The 20,272-nt window shown below is 50.9% G+C and overlaps 1 protein-coding gene across 1 annotated transcript in view; it reads right to left on the reverse strand.

Annotated features, from left to right (window-relative positions):
• Positions 1-5,452, reverse strand: part of LOC129841358 (vascular endothelial growth factor C-like) — a 68,341-nt gene extending 62,889 nt beyond the window's left edge. The window contains exon 1 of the mRNA XM_055909596.1: positions 4,959-5,452. Coding sequence (XP_055765571.1) covers positions 4,959-5,087 — 129 coding nt within the window. The 5' untranslated portion in view covers positions 5,088-5,452. The remainder of the gene's footprint in view (positions 1-4,958) is intronic.
• Positions 5,453-20,272: the final 14,820 nt, after the last annotated feature.

Consider the following 20,272-nt stretch of genomic DNA (forward strand, 5'->3'; position numbering starts at 1 on the left):
GAAGACAGGAAACAGCCTTTAACCCCTACTCCCTGCCTAGTCTCTTCACATAGTACCCTGACTGTCACGGAGAAGACAGGAAACAGCCTTTAACCCCTACTCCCTACCTAGTCTCTTCACATAGTACACTGACTGTCATGGAGAAGACAGGAAACAGGCTTTAACCCCTACTCCCTGCCTAGTCTCTTCACATACTACCCTGACTGTCATGGAGAAGACAGGAAACAGCCTTTAACCCCTACTCCCTGCCTAGTCTCTTCACAAAGTACCCTGACTGTCATGGAGAAGACAGGAAACAGTCGATAACCCCTACTCCCTACCTAGTCTCTTCACATACTACACTGACTGTCATGGAGAAGACATGAAACAGCCTTTAACCCCTACTCCCTGCCTAGTCTCTTCACATAGTACCCTGACTGTCATGGAGAAGACAGGAAACAGTCGTTAACCCCTACTCCCTACCTAGTCTCTTCACATACTACACTGACTGTCATGGAGAAGACAGGAAACAGCCTTTAACCCCTACTCCCTGCCTAGTCTCTTCACATAGTACCCTGACTGTCATGGAGAAGACAGGAAACAGCCTTTAACCCCTACTCCCTGCCTAGTCTCTTCACATAGTACCCTGACTGTCATGGAGACGACAGGAAACAGCCTTTAACCCCTACTCCCTACCTAGTCTCTTCACATACTACACTGACTGTCATGGAGAATACAGGAAACAGCCTTTAACCCCTACTCCCTACCTAGTCTCTTCACATAGTACCCTGACTGTCATGGAGAAGACAGGAAACAGCCTTTAACCCCTACTCCCTACCTAGTCTCTTCACATAGTACCCTGACTGTCATGGAGAAGACAGGAAACAGGCTTTAACCCCTACTCCCTGCCTAGTCTCTTCACATACTACCCTGACTGTCATGGAGAAGACAGGAAACAGCCTTTAACCCCTACTCCCTGCCTAGTCTCTTCACATAGTACCCTGACTGTCATGGAGAAGACAGGAAACAGCCTTTAACCCCTACTCCCTACCTAGTCTCTTCACATAGTACCCTGACTGTCATGGAGAAGACAGGAAACAGCCTTTAACCCCTACTCCCTGCCTAGTCTCTTCACATAGTACCCTGACTGTCATGGAGAAGACAGGAAACAGCCTTTAACCCCTACTCCCTACCTAGTCTCTTCACATAGTACCCTGACTGTCATGGAGAAGACAGGAAACAGCCTTTAACCCCTACTCCCTACCTAGTCTCTTCACATAGTACCCTGACTGTCATGGAGAAGACAGGAAACAGCCTTTAACCCCTACTCCCTGCCTAGTCTCTTCACATACTACACTGACTGTCATGGAGAAGACAGGAAACAGCCTTTAACCCCTACTCCCTACCTAGTCTCTTCACATAGTACCCTGACTGTCATGGAGAAGACAGGAAACAGTCGATAACCCCTACTCCCTACCTAGTCTCTTCACATACTACACTGACTGTCATGGAGAAGACATGAAACAGCCTTTAACCCCTACTCCCTGCCTAGTCTCTTCACATAGTACCCTGACTGTCATGGAGAAGACAGGAAACAGTCGTTAACCCCTACTCCCTACCTAGTCTCTTCACATACTACACTGACTGTCATGGAGAAGACAGGAAACAGCCTTTAACCCCTACTCCCTGCCTAGTCTCTTCACATACTACACTGACTGTCATGGAGAAGACAGGAAACAGCCTTTAACCCCTACTCCCTGCCTAGTCTCTTCACATAGTACCCTGACTGTCATGGAGAAGACAGGAAACAGCCTTTAACTCCCACTCCCTACCTAGTCTCTTCACATAGTACCCTGACTGTCATGGAGAAGACAGGAAACAGCCTTTAACCCCTACTCCCTACCTAGTCTCTTCACATAGTACTCTGACTGTCATGGAGAAGACAGGAAACAGCCTTTAACCCCTACTCCCTACCTAGTCTCTTGAGTATATCTGGGAGTATATCTGGGAGTACTGGCTAGTGGTTCTTTGTTGCTCAGTTGGTAGAGCATGGTGGATAAAATTGTCTGCTAGTGGGTAAAGGTTGGTCTAGGAGCTAGGGGTTGTCTCTGTACAGGGTGCACTAGCCTAGGGGGTAAAGGTTGGTCTAGGAGCTAGGGGTTGTCTCTATACAGGGGCCCTATCTTACAATGTCCAGAGGGATTCCCCTTAACAACACAGTGTGAAGCTAGGCTAAGTGCTAAGTCCAGGTCAGGTCCATTGTCTTAGGGAGCAGTAGGTAATGGACCCTATCCCACAGCCACTCTCACACTCCAGGTCTGTGCGCTTCGTCGCCTCAGGAGGTTTTCACCCTGTATTCTTCACCAACTGTAACACTAACACCCAGGCCTCCTGTACTTACACTACCAAGAGCCCCCCTTACAGAGGTGTGTGTGTGTAATAAAGCAAACAGTCACAAAGCAAGCAATGTTTCAACATGAAATAGCTACAGACCAATTATCAAGACCAGACTATTGAGACAGACCCACCGGCATGCACAAAGGTCTACGCTACAGTTGGATTGAAGTCAGATCCAAACCTCAAGGTGACCACAAATTACAGCCGCCTACTCCCATTCACCCCCCATTCACCCTCTCAACCCAGCCTCGTTCTACTCTCTAGCCCCATTAGAACAGCCATTCATCCTTAGTACTCTTTCGAAGTGGATGTCTCACTTCGACACGTGTGTGTGTGAATCCAACACTGAGTGATGCAGCCAGATGACTTCTAGTTCTAGGTGAGTTACAGGCTGACTACACCACTCGCGTAGCGAGCGTGGCAAAATAAATGAAGACATACGTGTTATTCAATTATTGCCCCCACACTGCTCGCGCCAACGAGCATCTGCGTTGCCAAGGGCTAAAATAGAAGTCAGTTCTATTTCTGACGCAGATCGCGCTGCAAGTCCTGCCAAGTCCTGCCAATCAATAGGCCATAGTAGCGAAGTAATTGCAATTTAGCAAATTAACACTGGAGTGATAGATGAGGAGATGGCACGTGGGTACCTGCTTCTATAAACCAATGAGGAGATGGGAGAGGCAGGACTTGCAGTCACAAATAGAACTGACAAATAGACACAAATAGAACTGACTTCTATTTTAGCCCTTGGCAACACAGACGCTCGTTGATGCACTCGAGCAGTGTGGGTTAATAATTGGAATTTATTTTGCGTGTTATAGTGTAGTTACAGTACTGAAGAAGTAACACAATGAACCTGCACAGGATGTGTTTATTACTATAAAATCACACATGGTCAGGGTTCCAGTGCAGTTATTGGTCAAATATTCATCGCTGTATCGTAACCATAGTCACCGTAGGATAAATACCTCCCGCTTGGATGAAAAAATATATACAGTATATGGTTGAACATGTAGTCTTTGAATTCTGATTAAATGTGTCTAAATTACTTTTAATTTGATAACGACTCCAGGGGGTTAACATAACTGTGATTACATACACACACACACACACACACACACACACACACACACACACACACACACACACACACACACACACACACACACACACACACACACACACACACACACACACACACACACACACACACACACACACACACACACACACACACTCAGACCAATCACCCCAGTTCCTATGGGAGGTGTTACATGTTTTCATTAGATTTTCTAAATGTATGGCATATGAGGTCATTTATTTACACAGTGAATTTCATAAACCAGAATGATACTACTTTGATATCAGAGGTAGGTACTGGAAGTGAAACTATCCAGACAGGACATTTTGTTTTGTCAGGTCATAAAGACGTATGACCGTAAATAACCTTTATGAGCCAATGGGAGTACATAACAAGATCATTACTGAACACACACACACGCACGCACGCACGCACGCACGCACGCACGCACGCACGCACGCACACACACACACACACACACACACACACACACACACACACACACACACACAGAGAGAGAGAGAGAAAGGAGAAGAGAGTGTAAGAATGAGAACTTGTGTTTTCAATGCATCATTACAGCTGCAGGCTCATTTGAGACACTAAAAGTCAACTAGTAGCAGTGTTAATCCCACCAAATAAGTGTCATATTATACGATCAAATAGCCACGTGTTTAAGATTATCCCTGTCTCCTTATCTCTTACTGCTACTGAGGAACAAACACACACACACACACACACACACACACACACACTGAGGAACACACACTGAGGCACACACACAGACGAAGGCACACACACACACACACACACACACACACACACACACACACACACACACACACACACACACACACACACACACACACACACACACACTGAGGAACACGCACTGAGGCACACACACACACACACACACACACACACACACACACACACACACACACACACACACACACACACACACACACACACACACACTGAAGCCCCCACAGGTTTTGACACAGTGACACCTGCCTCCCACCCTCTTTCTTCTGCTAATTTGAAAGTGCTCTTCTCTAATCTCCTCTGCATCCTTTCATTGTGAGGAATTCTCACTGCTCTCTCGCTCCATCTCATCCATGATAGCCCCCCCCCCCCCCCCCCCCAGCTGTGAGATAAATATCATCCCCTGTAATAAAATGACATGTATCCCGAGCCTTTTTCCCATTTTCCCATTAAAAGTTCAGATTAAATGACCTCCTGTTGATGTGCCCCTTGCTTCAGTGATGTCTATATTCACTACATACTGTACGGTAGTGAAAGTTCAGTAACTTACATCATCACCAAATTTGTGGAAAGTCAAATATTATGACTTGTATACCCTCTGCTCCATACCACATTCCCCAATATAATGTTAAAATGTTTTTGAATATCAGTTGAATAATTCACAATGCATAATAGTAATGCGTAAAGTAATATAAATAGCATGCGTTAAATAGAAAACATGTATCCAAATACATACCGGTTCATCCCCTTGATCCTGATCATAATCATTATAATCATGACTGAATTCATGACTCACTTCACTGGCTAGATTTGCGTAGAGAATCGCTGAATTGGCAAGGAGAACCGATATTCCAAATAAGTGCATTTTAGAAGTCTTTATCCGGAGCAAAAAAACGTACTCCTTATTTGTTGACCTCTATTGGTCAAGTTCTTTTTCCTCCAAAGAAAATCAATAGCGCATCAGATATCCGAATTTTCGTGAGACCACTGTCATAAAAATGATGGTGCGATGATGACAGGCAAAAATAAGGCCGTTATTTTCTCCGCGAAACGAAAGCTGCTGGAGGCAACTCTTTTCACGTGTGAGCTTTCTGCGTCAAACTTCTGTCGGCCGCGGCATCCACCCAGCGAGCAGATGAGAGGTTGGGGAGCATGAACGTCCTCGGAGCAGAGAATGGCATGTTCAATGCAATTTCACGGTGTCACTAGATTTTCCTCCTCCCCCTGCATGGGTTTTTTCTTTCCAGCAGCTCAGTCTGTTTCTCCACGGAATAGCTGCAATTTACTACTAGAAATATGAGTTGGGACACGCGCACCTTCTCTTGGAGACGTTGGAGACGAATCCCTTATGGACTCAACATGCGGAGTGAAATGTCCCTGCTGTATTTCAATGGTTGTACACTGACGACCACATGTTTATATAGCAGAACTATGCCTAATATCGCCACGAGTCAACACTTTTACCAATTATCAAACCCGAAGGATAAGATTCATTTCCCTGTATTGCCATCATTACAAACTTTTGCAAGGTGTATTCTGTGGCCGCTACTAATGACTTACAGATTTGATTTAACCCATAACAATCCGTTTCATCATGCACGTGGGGATTTATAATCTTAAACCTGACATATTAAGTATATAATAGATGACTTTACTACAATATTCTCATATGGTTTGATTTACGAGTTATTTGATGTAATCCACGCCACGGGGCACTGCCATATGTCTTATGCTTTATACTTCATTTAACCAGATTTGTGTGAGTTCGGTGTGGTAATTTAGAACAAAATCATTTACAGAAACGCTGCCCAACATGAGTATAGCATCATCAGAGTGAGAACCTGGGGGTGTAATATTTACTGTTCACTTTTTTATTGTTTATTTCACTTTTGTTTATCAATTTCACTTGCCTTGGCAATGTAAACATATGTTTACCATGCCAGTAAAGCCACTTGAATTGAAATTAGAGAGAGAGAGAGAGAGAGAGAGAGAGAGAGAGAGAGAGAGAGAGAGAGAGAGAGAGAGAGAGAGAGAGAGAGAGAGATCAGTCTCTCTACATGCTAAACCTCAAATTCATTGAGGGCTCTTATAATAGTTTGGAATGTAAGCCACACTGAAGGATTTCCAACCCCCTTTACAGTCTTGTAAGTGGCCCCTCTTCACTTAGCTAGAGAACCACAAATAGTTTTAATGGATTTGTTAAACACACACTGTTATACTGTATTGTATTATGCAAGCCGCTTAGTTAGAATTTGTTCCAGCTACATCAATTTAGGATGATATATTATAAGGTTTATGGGATGTCAACGGTGGCGTCTTTTTATGTGCGCCGTGTTTTCATGTTCACTGTGTTTTACGTTGCTGTTTTGGTGCGTGATCACCAAGGATAAGGATTTGCTAAACATCTGATTTGTTGTGGCTAACGTTAGCTAGGTGGCTAATGCTAACGTTAGCTATGCTAGGAGTTAGGGTTAGGGGTTAATGTTAAGGTAGAGCTAGCTAACATGTTAAGTAGTTGCAAAGTAGCTAATTAGCTAAAAGGCTTATGTTTAGGGTTAGGTTAGGGTTAAGTTAAAGGGTTAAGGTTAGGGTCGGGGGAAGGGTTAGCTAACATGCTATGTAGTTGCAAAGTAGCTACAAAGTAGTAAATATTTGCAAAGTTGCTAATAAGCTCAAATGCTAAAGTTGTCCGTGATGATATTCGAACATGCAACCCTTGGGTTGCTAGACCTTGGGTGAGTTGGGTGACGTTCATTCTGAAGTAGAAATTGAGTCATTATTGTATAATAGACATCAGACATTGAATCAGTTGGCAATGACCCACTGACACCTCAGCGTGCTTTAGCTGATGCTAGATATGCCACATGCCCCACACTAGGATGAGGAGTAAATATATATGCCATATCTACCAACAGCTGAACCATGCTGAGGTGGATGAAGGGATTTTCTCCACAAGCCCTGTAGGCTGAACCGTTGCGCCTTGAGTCCTAAACCCTCAGGCCTGCTATGAATGGCCCATGACTGCAGAGGTCGCTGGTATTGCTGGGAGTGACTCAGGTCACGGGTAACCTGAATTGTATTACTACCACAAGCTGAAAGATTGTACATAAAGATTTTGCCATGAGCTGGAGTAGAATCAAAACTGACTCGGCCACTAATTGTTAATCTGATATAGGATCTTGCCTCGTTTTCGTGTGTGTCAATAACTTGTAGCACGTAATGTAAAGTAAACCCGCATCTATTTGCAAATGTTATTTCACATGTTGATTTCCCCTTTGGGATAGCTGTCAATATGGAGTCTATTCGCAAACATATCCAATGCCAGACTATTTCACAATCACTGTTTTGTTGAATGTTATCACTGCTGCTGTGTATGTTATTACACGTTACCAGGCAACCACGCAGCTATACTGTTCTTATACCTGATCAGTAAGTGCTATAAATATGGTGTCCATATGAGGACAGCCTCAGAGTTAGAAGAAGTTGGTGTCAGATACATGCGTATGTTCCTACCGATTCACGGTTGTCTGTATGACTCACAAAGTCAAAGAATTTGCGCTATTTGTCCCTCTGTAACCTTCCTGCATACTAAAGTCCCAGAAGTCCCTTGGTACCAGAAGTCTGTTTTGAGCTGTCACTCAAAGGAAGTCATTAGCACTTATCGTGTTTTTGTGACTTCCTTTTATTTTGACGTATCCCTTATGGAAAATTGCAACATGGTAACATTCTTGGACTTTGATAAACTGGAGGAGTCTTTATTCCATTTTTTTGGTATCTCCTTTCTGTTTTGGGCCTGTGTGGTAATTTTCTTTGAAATAGCCTATCCCATCCACCACGTCAACCATGGCGGTGGCCATCGTAGCGCCCATCGCTGTCGCAGAGTTCTGTGGTTAACTGTCTAGAAGGCTGGAAGGAATAGAGAGCTGGGCAATTCTCACCGACCTATAATGGCGGACCTCTAAGCTCAGTGTCATTTAAAGAGGTGGCACCGGATCAACTTCCTGTCAGAATATCTGAACAGCAACACAAAAAGATGTCAACATGGATTAAACTGAGCAGCAACCTCAATTTAAAGCCGAAAGCGGTTTAAAGTATTTAAAGTCAAATCTGTCCTCTCCAGCAATGTTCTCGCTCCGTCTGGCTTTGTCGTCTAGTTTTGCAATAATTGCCTGCTTCTGACAATGTAGACTGCTACTCTTTCCACTCAGTTCCACTTAGACAACCTGCTGTGAACCACTCTTTTAGTGTGTTGTTGTGTTGTTTGAGAGTCATATTTACCACTTCGACAAGTCAATGCATGTAGATGTGGAAGTCTCAGTGTGTAGATGTGTCCGCCATTACCAATTTAAAACCCTTTGTTGACATTGTTAATTGTCCATCTTGATTTTCTCACACGTGGTAAAAGTTCCGCTCTTAGCTAACCAACACAATGGACACATCTCTCATCCACGAAGTCTTAATTTTCTTCACCCTCTCCTCTGATTGGTCTCTACTGACAGGGAGCGTCACAGTCGCACCTCTGCAAACTGTCGACACACAAAACCACCGTGAGGGACGGCACTTTGACTTTTCACATGTCGTTAAACGTAAGCACTTCATAAGACCCCCCCCCCCCCCTCCCGCATAGGAAGCAGTGGCGATGAGGAAGCTAGCTTCTCTACTAGCAGCATTCCATGGCCGAGCAAAGCCTGACCGCCCGTCTGTTCAGCCCGCTGGTCTGCCCATGTGTGCACAGCTAGTTCCCACAGTGGGAATGACTGCTGGGCGGAACTGGGGAACAATGGAAGGGGACCATATGACTGTAGCCTCTGCTTTGGGAACTGGTGGCCCCTGTTAAAAGTGGAATTTGCAGTGTGTGTGTGTGTGTGTGTGTGTGTGTGTGTGTGTGTGTGTGTGTGTGTGTGTGTGTGTGTGTGTGTGTGTGTGTGTGTGTGTGTGTGTGTGTGTGTGTGTGTGTGTGTGTGTGTGTGTGTGTGTGTGCGTGCGTGTGAGAGTGTGTTCACACAGCCCTCCTATCCTCCCCCCCTGGCTGAGAAAACCTCCCCAGGTTCAGCCGTGTCTGGGTGGTGATCGATTTGGATGACGAGATGGGAGAAGAGGGGTGGTGGGGTTGTACAAAAAAGGGCGAATCTTGTTCAGTCCCACAATCCTCTGCTTCCTTTCCGTCCTTCATTTTCTTAACTTTTTCACAGGAGAGAGGCCCTCTTAAAGCTGTGACTTAATTATTTCAATATGGGGAAATCAAATGCTCTAAGAGAGTTTAAAACTCTCTAGAAGTAATCATATTGAGTTTCAAGTTCCAATACTAATCGTATACGCAATACTGTACAATGCACCCATACATATGGGTAAGGCAGCATACTCTATATGAGGGAGGAAATTGAGCTGGGATTACAAATGATTACATTGTCTTTCAGCCTTCGTTGGCTAGCTCAGAACTACCAGCTTAATCAGCTTGAGACTACTAGGGGCCAGTAGGGGCCACAGCTCATGGTAATCTATGGAGGGAAAACATGTAGGGTGCAAGATAAGAGTTCTTTGTTGGGAATGTTGACGCCGAACACAATTAATTACCCTGAAAGAAGAAGGGAAACGTGGAAATACCCTGTGTGCGCGGGCTGGCTGGGTTTCTGTGTTGGAGGGAAATGTTTCATGTTCTTTCCAATGAGTTTCTAAGACTGAAATACCTCCCTTTGCAAGGAACATGGGTAATATTTCATGAGAAGAAGTTGGATATGTGTTGAGCGATTCTCCTCTACTTTTTAACCCATTACAGCAAGTTTCTTTCAGTGCATAATCCATTTTAGACTGAAACCTTGCAAAATATTCAGTGTTGAAATTGTGTAATCTTGGGGTTTCATCTTAATCTACCTAGAGCTCTGACTGATTGGGTTATGATCTCATAAACATGCCTTGTGTGAGACTCAGCTATTACACTTGTTAAAGAGCTCTGGTGTCTCTGGTGTTTCCAATGTTGTAACCCAAATGGCACTTTATTCCCTAAATAGTGCACTACTTTTGACTAGGGCTGTCACGCCCTGACCTTAGAGAGCCTTTTTATGTCTCTATTTGGTTTGGTCAGGGTGTGATTTGGGGTGGACATTCTATGTTTTGTTTTTCTATGATTTTGTATTTCTATGTTTTGGCCAAGTATGGTTCTCAATCAGGGACAGCTGTCTATCGTTGTCTCTGATTGGGAACCATACTTAGGTACTTAGCCCTTTACTCTCCTTTCTTTGTGGGAAGTTCACTTTGTTTGTGGCACATAGCCCTTAAGCTTCACGGTTGTTTTGTATTGTTTATTGTTTTTGTCGGCGTCATCACCTTAAGGAATATGTACGCTCACCACGCTGCGCTTTGGTCTTCTTCCAGCAACGGCCGTGACAAGGGCCCATAGGGCTTTGGTCAAAAATAGTGCACAATGTAGGGAATATTGTGCCTTTTGGAACATAGCCCCAGTAACTCCATGACTCTGCGATGTACACAGACAGATAACAGAGCAAATCCCCCGAAATTCTCCCCTGAAACCAACCTTAAACAACATTCTGTCAATGGAATGTCAGCCAAGTCAAAATATACCCTACTGTTCAAAAGTTTGGGGTCACTTAGACATTTCCTTGTTTTTGAAAGAAAACATTTTTTGTCCATTAAAATAACATCAAATTCATCAGAAATACATTGTAGACATTGTTAATGTTGTAAATGACTATTGTAGCTAGAAATGGCAGATTTTTAATGGAATATCTACATAGACGTACATAGGCCCATTATAAGCAACCATCACTCCTGTGTTCCAATGGCTCGTTGTGTTAGCTAATCCAAGTGTATAGTTCATAGTTCGCTATATAGGGAATAGGCTGCCATTTGGGATGATATACTCCAAATCTCACAGTCCAGCACCATCCATTCACAGCCAGGGCTCGCTCTCCCCTTTCTCTTCCCCATAACTTCCTCTCCCCTTCTTCTTTCCTGTACCCTCCTCTCCCTCCTCTCCTCTCCCCTTCCTCTCCCCTTCCTCTTTCCCCTACCCTCCTCTCCTCTCACCTTTCTCTTCCCCCTACCGTCCTCTCACCTTCCTCTTTCCACTACCCTCCTCTCCCTCCTCTCCTCTCACCTTCCTCTTTCCCCTACCCTAATCTCCTCTCCCCTTTCTCTTCCCCCAAACTTCCTCTCCCCTTCCTGTTTCCTCTACCCTCCTCTCCCTCCTCTCCTCTCCCCTTCCTCTCCCTTCCTCTTTCCCCTACCTTCCTCTCCTCTCACCTTCCTCTTCCCCCTACCGTACTCTCACCTTCCTCTTTCCTCTACCCTCCTCTCCCTCCTCTCCTCTCCCCTTCCTCTCCCCTTCCTCTTTCCTCTAACCACCTCTCCTCTCACCTTCCTCTTCCCCCTACCTTCCTCTCCACTTCCCTTTTCCTCTACCCTCCTCACCCCTCCTCCCCCCTCCCCTCCTCTCACCTTCCTCTTTCCCCTACCCTCCTCTCACCTTCCTCTTTCCCCTACCCTCCTCTCCCCTTCCTCGTCCCCCATCCTCTTCTCCCCTTCCTCTACCCCTTCCCCTCCTCTCCCCTCCTCTTCCCCCTACCCTACCATCCTCTCCCCTTCCTCTTCCTCTTCCTCTTCCTCTTCCCCTTACCCTCCTCTCCTCTCCTTTTCCTCTTCCTCTTCCCCTCCCCCCCCCTCCCCTCCCCTCCCCTCCCCTCCCCTCCCCTCCCCTCCCCTCCCCTTCCTCTTTCCTCTACCCTCCTCTCCTCTCCCCTTCCTCTTCCCCTTACCCTCCTCTCCTCTCCCCTTCCTCTTCCTCTTCCCCCTCCCCTCCCCTCCCCTCCCCTCCCCTCCTCTCCCCTTCCTCTTCCCCCTACCGTCCTCTCCCCTTCCTCTTCCCCCTCCCCTCCCCTTCCTCTTCCCCTACCCTCACCTTCCTCTTCCTCCTACCCTCCTCTCACCTTCCTCTTCCCCCTACCCTCCTCTAACTTTCCTCTTCCCCTACCCTCCTCTCCCCTTCCTCGTCCCCCACCCTCTTCTCCCCTTCCTCTACCTGTTCCCCTCCTCTCCCCTTCCTCTTCCCCCTACCCTACCCTCCTCTCCCCTTCCTCGTCCCCCATCCTCTTCTCCCCTTCCTCTACCCGTTCCCCTCCTCTCCACTTCCTCTTCCCCCTACCCTACCCTCCTCTCCCCTTCCTCGTCCCCCATCCTCTTCTCCCCTTCCTCTACCCGTTCCCCTCCTCTCCCCTTCCTCGTCCCCCTACCCTACCCTACCCTCCTCTCCCCTTCCTCGTCCCCCATCCTCTTCTCCCCTTCCTCTTTCCTCTACCCTCCTCTCCTCTCCCCTTTCTCTCAACCCTACCATATCCTCACCTTCCTCTTCCCCCTACCCTCTTCTCACCTTCCTCTTCCCCTTAACCTCCTCTCACCTTCCTCTTCCCCCTACCCTCCTCTCCCCTTCCTCTTCCCCTTACCCTCCTCTCCTGTCCCCTTCCTCTTCCTCTTCCTCCTACCCTCCCCTCCTCTCCCCTTCCTCTTCCTCTCCCCTTTCTCTCCCCTTCCTCTTCCCCCTACCCTCTTCTCACCTTCCTCTTCCCCTTAACCTCCTCTCACCTTCCTCTTCCTCCTACCCTCCTCCCACCTTCCTCTTCCCCCTACCCTCCTCTAACTTTCCTCTTCCCCTACCCTCCTCTCCCCTTCCTCGTCCCCCACCCTCTTCTCCCCTTCCTCTACCTGTTCCCCTCCTCTCCCCTTCCTCTTCCCTCTACCCTACCCTCCTCTCCCCTTCCTCGTCCCCCATACTCTTCTCCCCTTCCTCTACCCGTTCCCCTCCTCTCCCCTTCCTCTTCGCCCTACCCTACCCTCCTCTCCCCTTCCTCGTCCCCCTACCCTACCCTACCCTCCTCTCCCCTTCCTCGTCCCCCATCCTCTTTTCCCCTTCCTCTTTCCTCTACCCTCCTCTCCTCTCCCCTTTCTCTCAACCCTACCATATCCTCACCTTCCTCGTCCCCCATCCTCTTCTCCCCTTCCTCTACCCGTTCCCCTCCTCTCCCCTTCCTCGTCCCCCTACCCTACCCTACCCTCCTCTCCCCTTCCTCGTCCCCCATCCTCTTCTCCCCTTCCTCTTTCCTCTACCCTCCTCTCCTCCCCCCTTTCTCTCAACCCTACCATATCCTCACCTTCCTCTTCCCCCTACCCTCTTCTCACCTTCCTCTTCCCCTTAACCTCCTCTCACCTTCCTCTTCCCCCTACCCTCCTCTCCCCTTCCTCTTCCCCTTACCCTCCTCTCCTGTCCCCTTCCTCTTCCTCCTACCCTCCCCTCCTCTCCCCTTCCTCTTCCTCTCCCCTTTCTCTCCCCTTCCTCATCCCCCTACCCTCTTCTCACCTTCCTCTTCCCCTTAACCTCCTCTCACCTTCCTCTTCGCCCTACCCTCCTCTCCCCTTCCTCTTCTCCCTACCCTCCTTTCACCTTCCTCTTCCCCGTACCGTCCTCTCACCTTCCTCTTTCCCCTACCCTCCTCTCCCCTTCCTCGTCCCCCATCCTCTTCTCCCCTTCCTCTTCCCCCTACCCTCCCTCCCCTTCTTCTTTCCCCTACCATACCCTCCTCTCCCCTTCCTCTTCCTCTACCTTCCTCGCCCCTTCTTCTTCCCCTTCCCCTCCTCTCCCCTTCCTCTTCCACTTCCCTTCCTCTTCCCACTATCTTCCTCTCCCCTTCCTCTTTCCCCTCCCCTCCTCTCACCTTCCTCTTCCCCACACCCTGCCCTCCTCTCACCTTCCTCTTTCCCCTACCCTCTCCCTCCTTCCTCGTCCCCCATCCTCTTCCCCTTACACTCCTCTCCCCTCCGCTTTCTCTTTCCCCTACCGTACCCTCCTCTCCCCTTCCTCTCCCCTTCCTCTTTCCTCTACCCTCCTCTCCTCTCCCATTTCTCTCAACCCTACCATATCCTCACCTTCCTCTTCCCCCTACCCTCTTCTCACCTTCCTCTTCCCCCTACCCTCCTCTCACCTTCCTCTTCCCCTACCCTCCTCTCCCCTTCCTCTTCCCCTTACCCTCCTCTCCTGTCCCCTTCCTCTTCCTCCTACCCTCCCCTCCTCTCCCCTTCCTCTTCCTCTCCCCTTTCTCTCCCCTTCCTCTTCCCCCTACCCTACCCTCACCTTCCTCTTCTCCCTACCCTCCTTTCACCTTCCTCTTCCCCCTACCGTCCTCTCACCTTCCTCTTTCCCCTCCTCTCCCCTTCCTCTTTCCCCTCCTCTCCCCTTCCTCTTCCCCCTCCCCTCCCCTTCCTCTTCCCCTACCTTACTCTCCCTTACCTCTTCCCCTACCTTCCTCTTCCCCTACCTTCCTCTCCCCTTCCTCTTCCCCTACCTTCCTCTCCCCTTCCTCTTCCCCTACCTTCCTCTCCCCTTCCTCCTCCCCTTCCTCTCCTCTCCCCTTCCTCTTTCCTCTACCCTCCTCTCCTCTCCCCTTCCACTTCCCCCTACCGCCCTCTCCCCTTCCTCTTCCCCCTACCCTCACCTTCCTCTTCCCCTACCCTCACCTTCCTCTTCCTCCTACCCTCCTCTCACCTTCCTCTTCCCCCTACCCTCCTCTAACTTTCGTCTTCCCCTACCCTCCTCTCCCCTTCCCTTTCTCTCAACCCTACCATATCCTCACCTTCCTCTTCCCCCTACCCTCTTCTCACCTTCCTCTTCCCCTTAACCTCCTCTCAACTTCCTCTTCCCCCTACCCTCCTCTCACCTTCCTCTTCCCCCTACCCTCCTCTCCCCTTCCTCTTCCCCTTACCCTCCTCTCCTGTCCCCTTCCTCTTCCTCCTACCCTCCCCTCCTCTCCCCTTCCTCTTCCTCTCCCCTTTCTCTCCCCTTCCTCTTCCCCCTACTCTCTTCTCACCTTCCTATCCCCCTTAACCTCCTCTCACCTTCCTCTTCCCCCTACCCTCCTCTCCCCTTCCTCGTCCCCCTTCCTCTTCTCCCCTTCCTCTTCCCCCTACCCTCCCTCCCCTTCTTCTTTCCCCTACCGTACCCTCCTCTCCCCTTCCTCTTCCCCTACCTTCCTCGCCCCTTCTTCATCCCCTTCCCCTCCTCTCCCCTTACTCTTCCTCTTCCCTTGCTCTTCCCACTATCTTCCTCTCCCCTTCCTCTTTCCCCTCCCATCCTCTCACCTTCCTCTTTCCCCTACCCTCCTCTCAACTTCCTCGTCCCCCATCCTCTTCTCCCCTTCCTTTCCCCTTCCCTCCTCTCCCCTTCCTCTTTCCTCTACCCTCCTCTCCTCTCCCCTTCCTCTTCCTCACACCCTGCCCTCCTCTCACCTTCCTCTTTCCCCTACCCTCTCCCTCCTTCCTCGTCCCTCATACTCTTCCCCCTACCCTCCTCTCCCCTCCCCTTTCTCTTTCCCCTACCGTACCCTCCTCTCCCCTTCGTCTTCCTCTCCCCTTTCTCTCCCCTTCCTCTTTCCTCTACCCTCCTCTCCTCTCCCCTTTCTCTCAACCCTACCATATCCTCACCTTCCTCTTCCCCCTACCCTCTTCTCACCTTCCTCTTCCCCTTAACCTCCTCTCAACTTCCTCTTCCCCCTACCCTCCTCTCACCTTCCTCTTCCCCCTACCCTCCTCTCCCCTTCCTCTTCCCCTTCCCCTCCTCTCCTGTCCCCTTCCTCTTCCTCCTACCCTCCCCTCCTCTCCCCTTCCTCTTCCTCTCCCCTTTCTCTCCCCTTCCTCTTCCCCCTACTCTCTTCTCACCTTCCTATCCCCCTTAACCTCCTCTCACCTTCCTCTTCCCCCTACCCTCCTCTCCCCTTCCTCTTCTCCCTACCCTCCTTTCACCTGCCTCTTCCCCCTACCGTCCTCTCACCTTCCTCTTTCCCCTACCCTCCTCTCCCCTTCCTCGTCCCCCTTCCTCTTCTCCCCTTCCTCTTCCCCCTACCCTCCCTCCCCTTCTTCTTTCCCCTACCGTACCCTCCTCTCCCCTTCCTCTTCCCCTACCTTCCTCGCCCCTTCTTCTTCCCCTTCCCCTCCTCTCCCCTTACTCTTCCACTTCCCTTGCTCTTCCCACTATCTCCCTCTCCCCTTCCTCTTTCCCCTCCCATCCTCTCACCTTCCTCTTTCCCCTACCCTCCTCTCAACTTCCTCGTCCCCCATCCCTTCTCCCCTTCCTTTTCCCTTCCCTCCTCTCCCCTTCCTCTTTCCTCTACCCTCCTCTCCTCTCCCCTTCCTCTTCCTCACACCCTGCCCTCCTCTCACCTTCCTCTTTCCCCTACCCTCTCCCTCCTTCCTCGTCCCTCATACTCTTCCCCTTACCCTCCTCTCCCCTCCCCTTTCTCTTTCCCCTACCGTACCCTCCTCTCCCCTTCGTCTTCCTCTCCCCTTCCTCTCCCCTTCCTCTTTCCTCTACCCTCCTCTCCTCTCCCATTTCTCTCAACCCTACCATATCCTCATCTTCCTCTTCCCCTACCCTCTTCTCACTTTCCTCTTCCCCTTAACCTCCTCTCACCCTCCTCTTCCCCCTCCCCTCCTCTCACCTTCCTCTTCCCCCTACCCTCCTCTCCCCTTCCTCTTCCCCTTACCCTCCTCTCCTGTCCCCTTCCTCTTCCTCCTACCCTCCACTCCTCTCCCCTTCCTCTTCCTCTCCCCTTTCTCTCCCCTTCCTCTTCCCACTACCCTACCCTCACCTTCCTCTTCTCCCTACCCTCCTTTCACCTTCCTCTTCCCCCTACCGTCCTCTCACCTTCCTCTTTTCCCTACTCTCCTCTTCCCTTCCTCGTCCCCCATCCTCTTCTCCCCTTCCTCTTCCCCCTACCGTACCTTCCTCCCTCCTTCCTCTTCCTCTCCCCCTCCTCCCCCCTTCCTCTCCCCTTCCTCTTTCCTCTACCCTCCTCTCCTCTCCCCTTCCTCTTCCCCTACCATCCTCCCCCCTACTCTACCCTCACCTTCCTCTTCCTCCCCTCACCTTCCTCTTCCTCCTACCACCCTCTCACCTTCCTCTTCCCCTACCCTTTTCTCCCCTTCCTCTTCCCCCTACCCTAACATTCCTCTCTCCCCAACCCTCCTCTCCCCTTCCTCCTCCCCCTACCCTCAACTTCCTCTTCACCTACCCTCCTCCCCCCTTCCTCCTCCCCCTACCCTCCTCTCACCTTCCTCTTCCCCCTACCGTCCTCTCACCTTCCTCTTTCCACTACTCTTCTCACCCCTTCCTCATCCCCCATCCTCTTCACCCCTTCCTCTACCCCTTCCCTTCCTCTCCCCATCCTCTTTCTTCTACCCTCCTCTCCTCTCCCCTTCCTCTTCCCCATACCCTACCCTCCTCTCACCTTCCTCTTCCCCCTACCGTCCTATCATCTTCCTCTTTCCCCTACCCTCCTCTCCCCTTCCTCGTCCCCCATCCTCTTCTCCCCTTCCTCTACCCGTTCCCCTCCTCTCCCCTTCCTCTTCCCCTACCTTCCTCGCCCCTTCTTCTTCCCCTTCCCCTCCTCTCCCCTTCCTCTTCCACTTCCCTTCCTCTTCCCACTATCTTCCTCTCCCCTTCCTCTTTCCCCTCCCCTCCTCTCACCTTCCTCTTTCCGCTACCCTCCTCTCCCCTTCCTCGTCCCCCATCCTCTTCTCCCCTTCCTTTTCCCCTTCCCTTCCTCTCCCCTTCCTCTTTCCTCTACCCTCCTCTCCTCTCCCCTTCCTCTTCCTCACACCCTGCCCTCCTCTCACCTTCCTCTTTCCCCTACCCTCTCCCTCCTTCCTCGTCCCTCATACTCTTCCCCTTACCCTCCTCTCCCCTCCCCTTTCTCTTTCCCCTACCGTACCCTCCTCTCCCCTTCCTCTTCCTCTCCCCTTCCTCTCCCCTTCCTCTTTCCTCTACCCTCCTCTCCTCTCCCATTTCTCTCAACCCTACCATATCCTCATCTTCCTCTTCCCCCTACCCTCTTCTCACTTTCCTCTTCCCCTTAACCTCCTCTCACCTTCCTCTTCCCCCATCCCCTCCTCTCACCTTCCTCTTCCCCCTACCCTCCTCTCCCCTTCCTCTTCCCCTTACCCTCCTCTCCTGTCCCCTTCCTCTTCCTCCTACCCTCCCCTCCTCTCCCCTTCCTCTTCCTCTCCCCTTTCTCTCCCCTTCCTCTTCCCACTACCCTACCCTCACCTTCCTCTTCTCCCTACTCTCCTTTCACCTTCCTCTTCCCCCTACCGTCCTCTCACCTTCCTCTTTCCCCTACTCTCCTCTTCCCTTCCTAGTCCCCCATCCTCTTCTCCCCTTCCTCATCCCCCTACCCTCCCCTCCCCTACTTCTTTCCCCTACCGTACCTTCCTCCCTCCTTCCTCTTCCTCTCCCCCTCCTCTCCCCTTCCTCTCCCCTTCCTCTTTCCTCTACCCTCCTCTCCTCTCCCCTTCCTCTTCCCCTACCATCCTCTCCCCTTCCTCTTCCCCCTACCATCCTCTCACCTTCCTCTTCCCCTACCCTCCTCTCCACTTCCTCTTCCCCCTACCCTCACCTTCCTCTTCCCCCTACCCTCCTCCCACCTTCCTCTTCCCCCTACCCTCCTCTCCCCTTCCTCTTCCCCTTACCCTCCTCTCCTGTCCCCTTCCTCTTCCTCCTACCCTCCCCTCCTCTCCCCTTCCTCTTCCTCTCCCCTTTCTCTCCCCTTCCTCTTCCCACTACCCTACCCTCACCTTCCTCTTCTCCCTACCCTCCTTTCACCTTCCTCTTCCCCCTACCGTCCTCTCACCTTCCTCTTTTCCCTACTCTCCTCTTCCCTTCCTCGTCCCCCATCCTCTTCCCCCCTCCTCTTCCCCCTACCGTACCTTCCTCCCTCCTTCCTCTTCCTCTCCCCCTCCTCCCCCCTTCCTCTTCCCCTACCGTCCTCTCCCCTTCCTCTCCGCTACTCTACCCTCACCTTCCTCTTCCCCCTCCCCTCACCTTCCTCTTCCTCCTACCACCCTCTCACCTTCCTCTTCCCCTACCCTTCTCTCCCCTTCCTCTTCCCCCTACCCTAACATTCCTCTCCCCCCAACCCTCCTTTCCCCTTTCTCCTCCCCCTACCCTCATCTTCCTCTTCACCTACCCTCCTCTCTCCTTCCTCTTCCCCCTACCGTCCTCTCACCTTCCTCTTTCCACTACTCTTCTCACCCCTTCCTCATCCCCCATCCTCTTCACCCCTTCCTCTCCCCCTTCCCTTCCTCTCCCCTTCCTCTTTCCTCTACCCTCCTCTCCTCTCCCCTTCCTCTTCCCCATACCCTACCCTCCTCTCACCTTCCTCTTCCCCCTACCGTCCTCTCACCTTCCTCTTTCCCCTCCCCTCCTCTCCCCTTCCTCGTCCCCCATCCTCTTCTCCCCTTCCTCTACCCGTTCCCCTCCTCTCCCCTTCCTCTTCCCCTACCTTCCTCGCCCCTTCTTCTTCCCCTTCCCCTCCTATCCCCTTCCTCTTCCACTTCCCTTCCTCTTCCCACTATCTTCCTCTCCCCTTCCTCTTTCCCCTCCCCTCCTCTCACCTTCCTCTTTCCGCTACCCTCCTCTCCCCTTCCTCGTCCCCCATCCTCTTCTCCCCTTCCTTTTCCCCTTCCCTTCCTCTCCCCTTTCTCTTTCCTCTACCCTCCCCTCCTTTCACCTTCCTCTTCCCCCTACCGTCCTCTCACCTTCCTCTTTCCCCTACCCTCCTCTCCCCTTCCTCGTCCCCCATCCTCTTCTCCCCTTCCTCTTCCCCCTACCCTCCCTCCCCTTCTTCTTTCCCCTACCGTACCCTCCTCTCCCCTTCCTCTTCCCCTACCTTCCTCGCCCCTTCTTCTTCCCCTTCCCCTCCTCTCCCCTTACTCTTCCACTTCCCTTCCTCTTCCCACTAACTTCCTCTCCCCTTCCTCTTTCCCCTCCCCTCCTCTCACCTTCCTCTTTCCCCTACCCTCCTCTCCCCTTCCTCGTCCCCCATCCTCTTCTCCCCTTCCTTTTCCCCTTCCCTTCCTCTCCCCTTCCTCTTTCCTCTACCCTCCTCTCCTCTCCCCTTCCTCTTCCTCACACCCTGCCCTCCTCTCACCTTCCTCTTTCCCCTACCCTCTCCCTCCTTCCTCGTCCCTCATACTCTTCCCCTTACCCTCCTC

Source organism: Salvelinus fontinalis, chromosome 42, assembly GCF_029448725.1.
Source record: "Salvelinus fontinalis isolate EN_2023a chromosome 42, ASM2944872v1, whole genome shotgun sequence".
In the NCBI taxonomy this organism is placed as follows: domain Eukaryota; kingdom Metazoa; phylum Chordata; class Actinopteri; order Salmoniformes; family Salmonidae; genus Salvelinus; species Salvelinus fontinalis.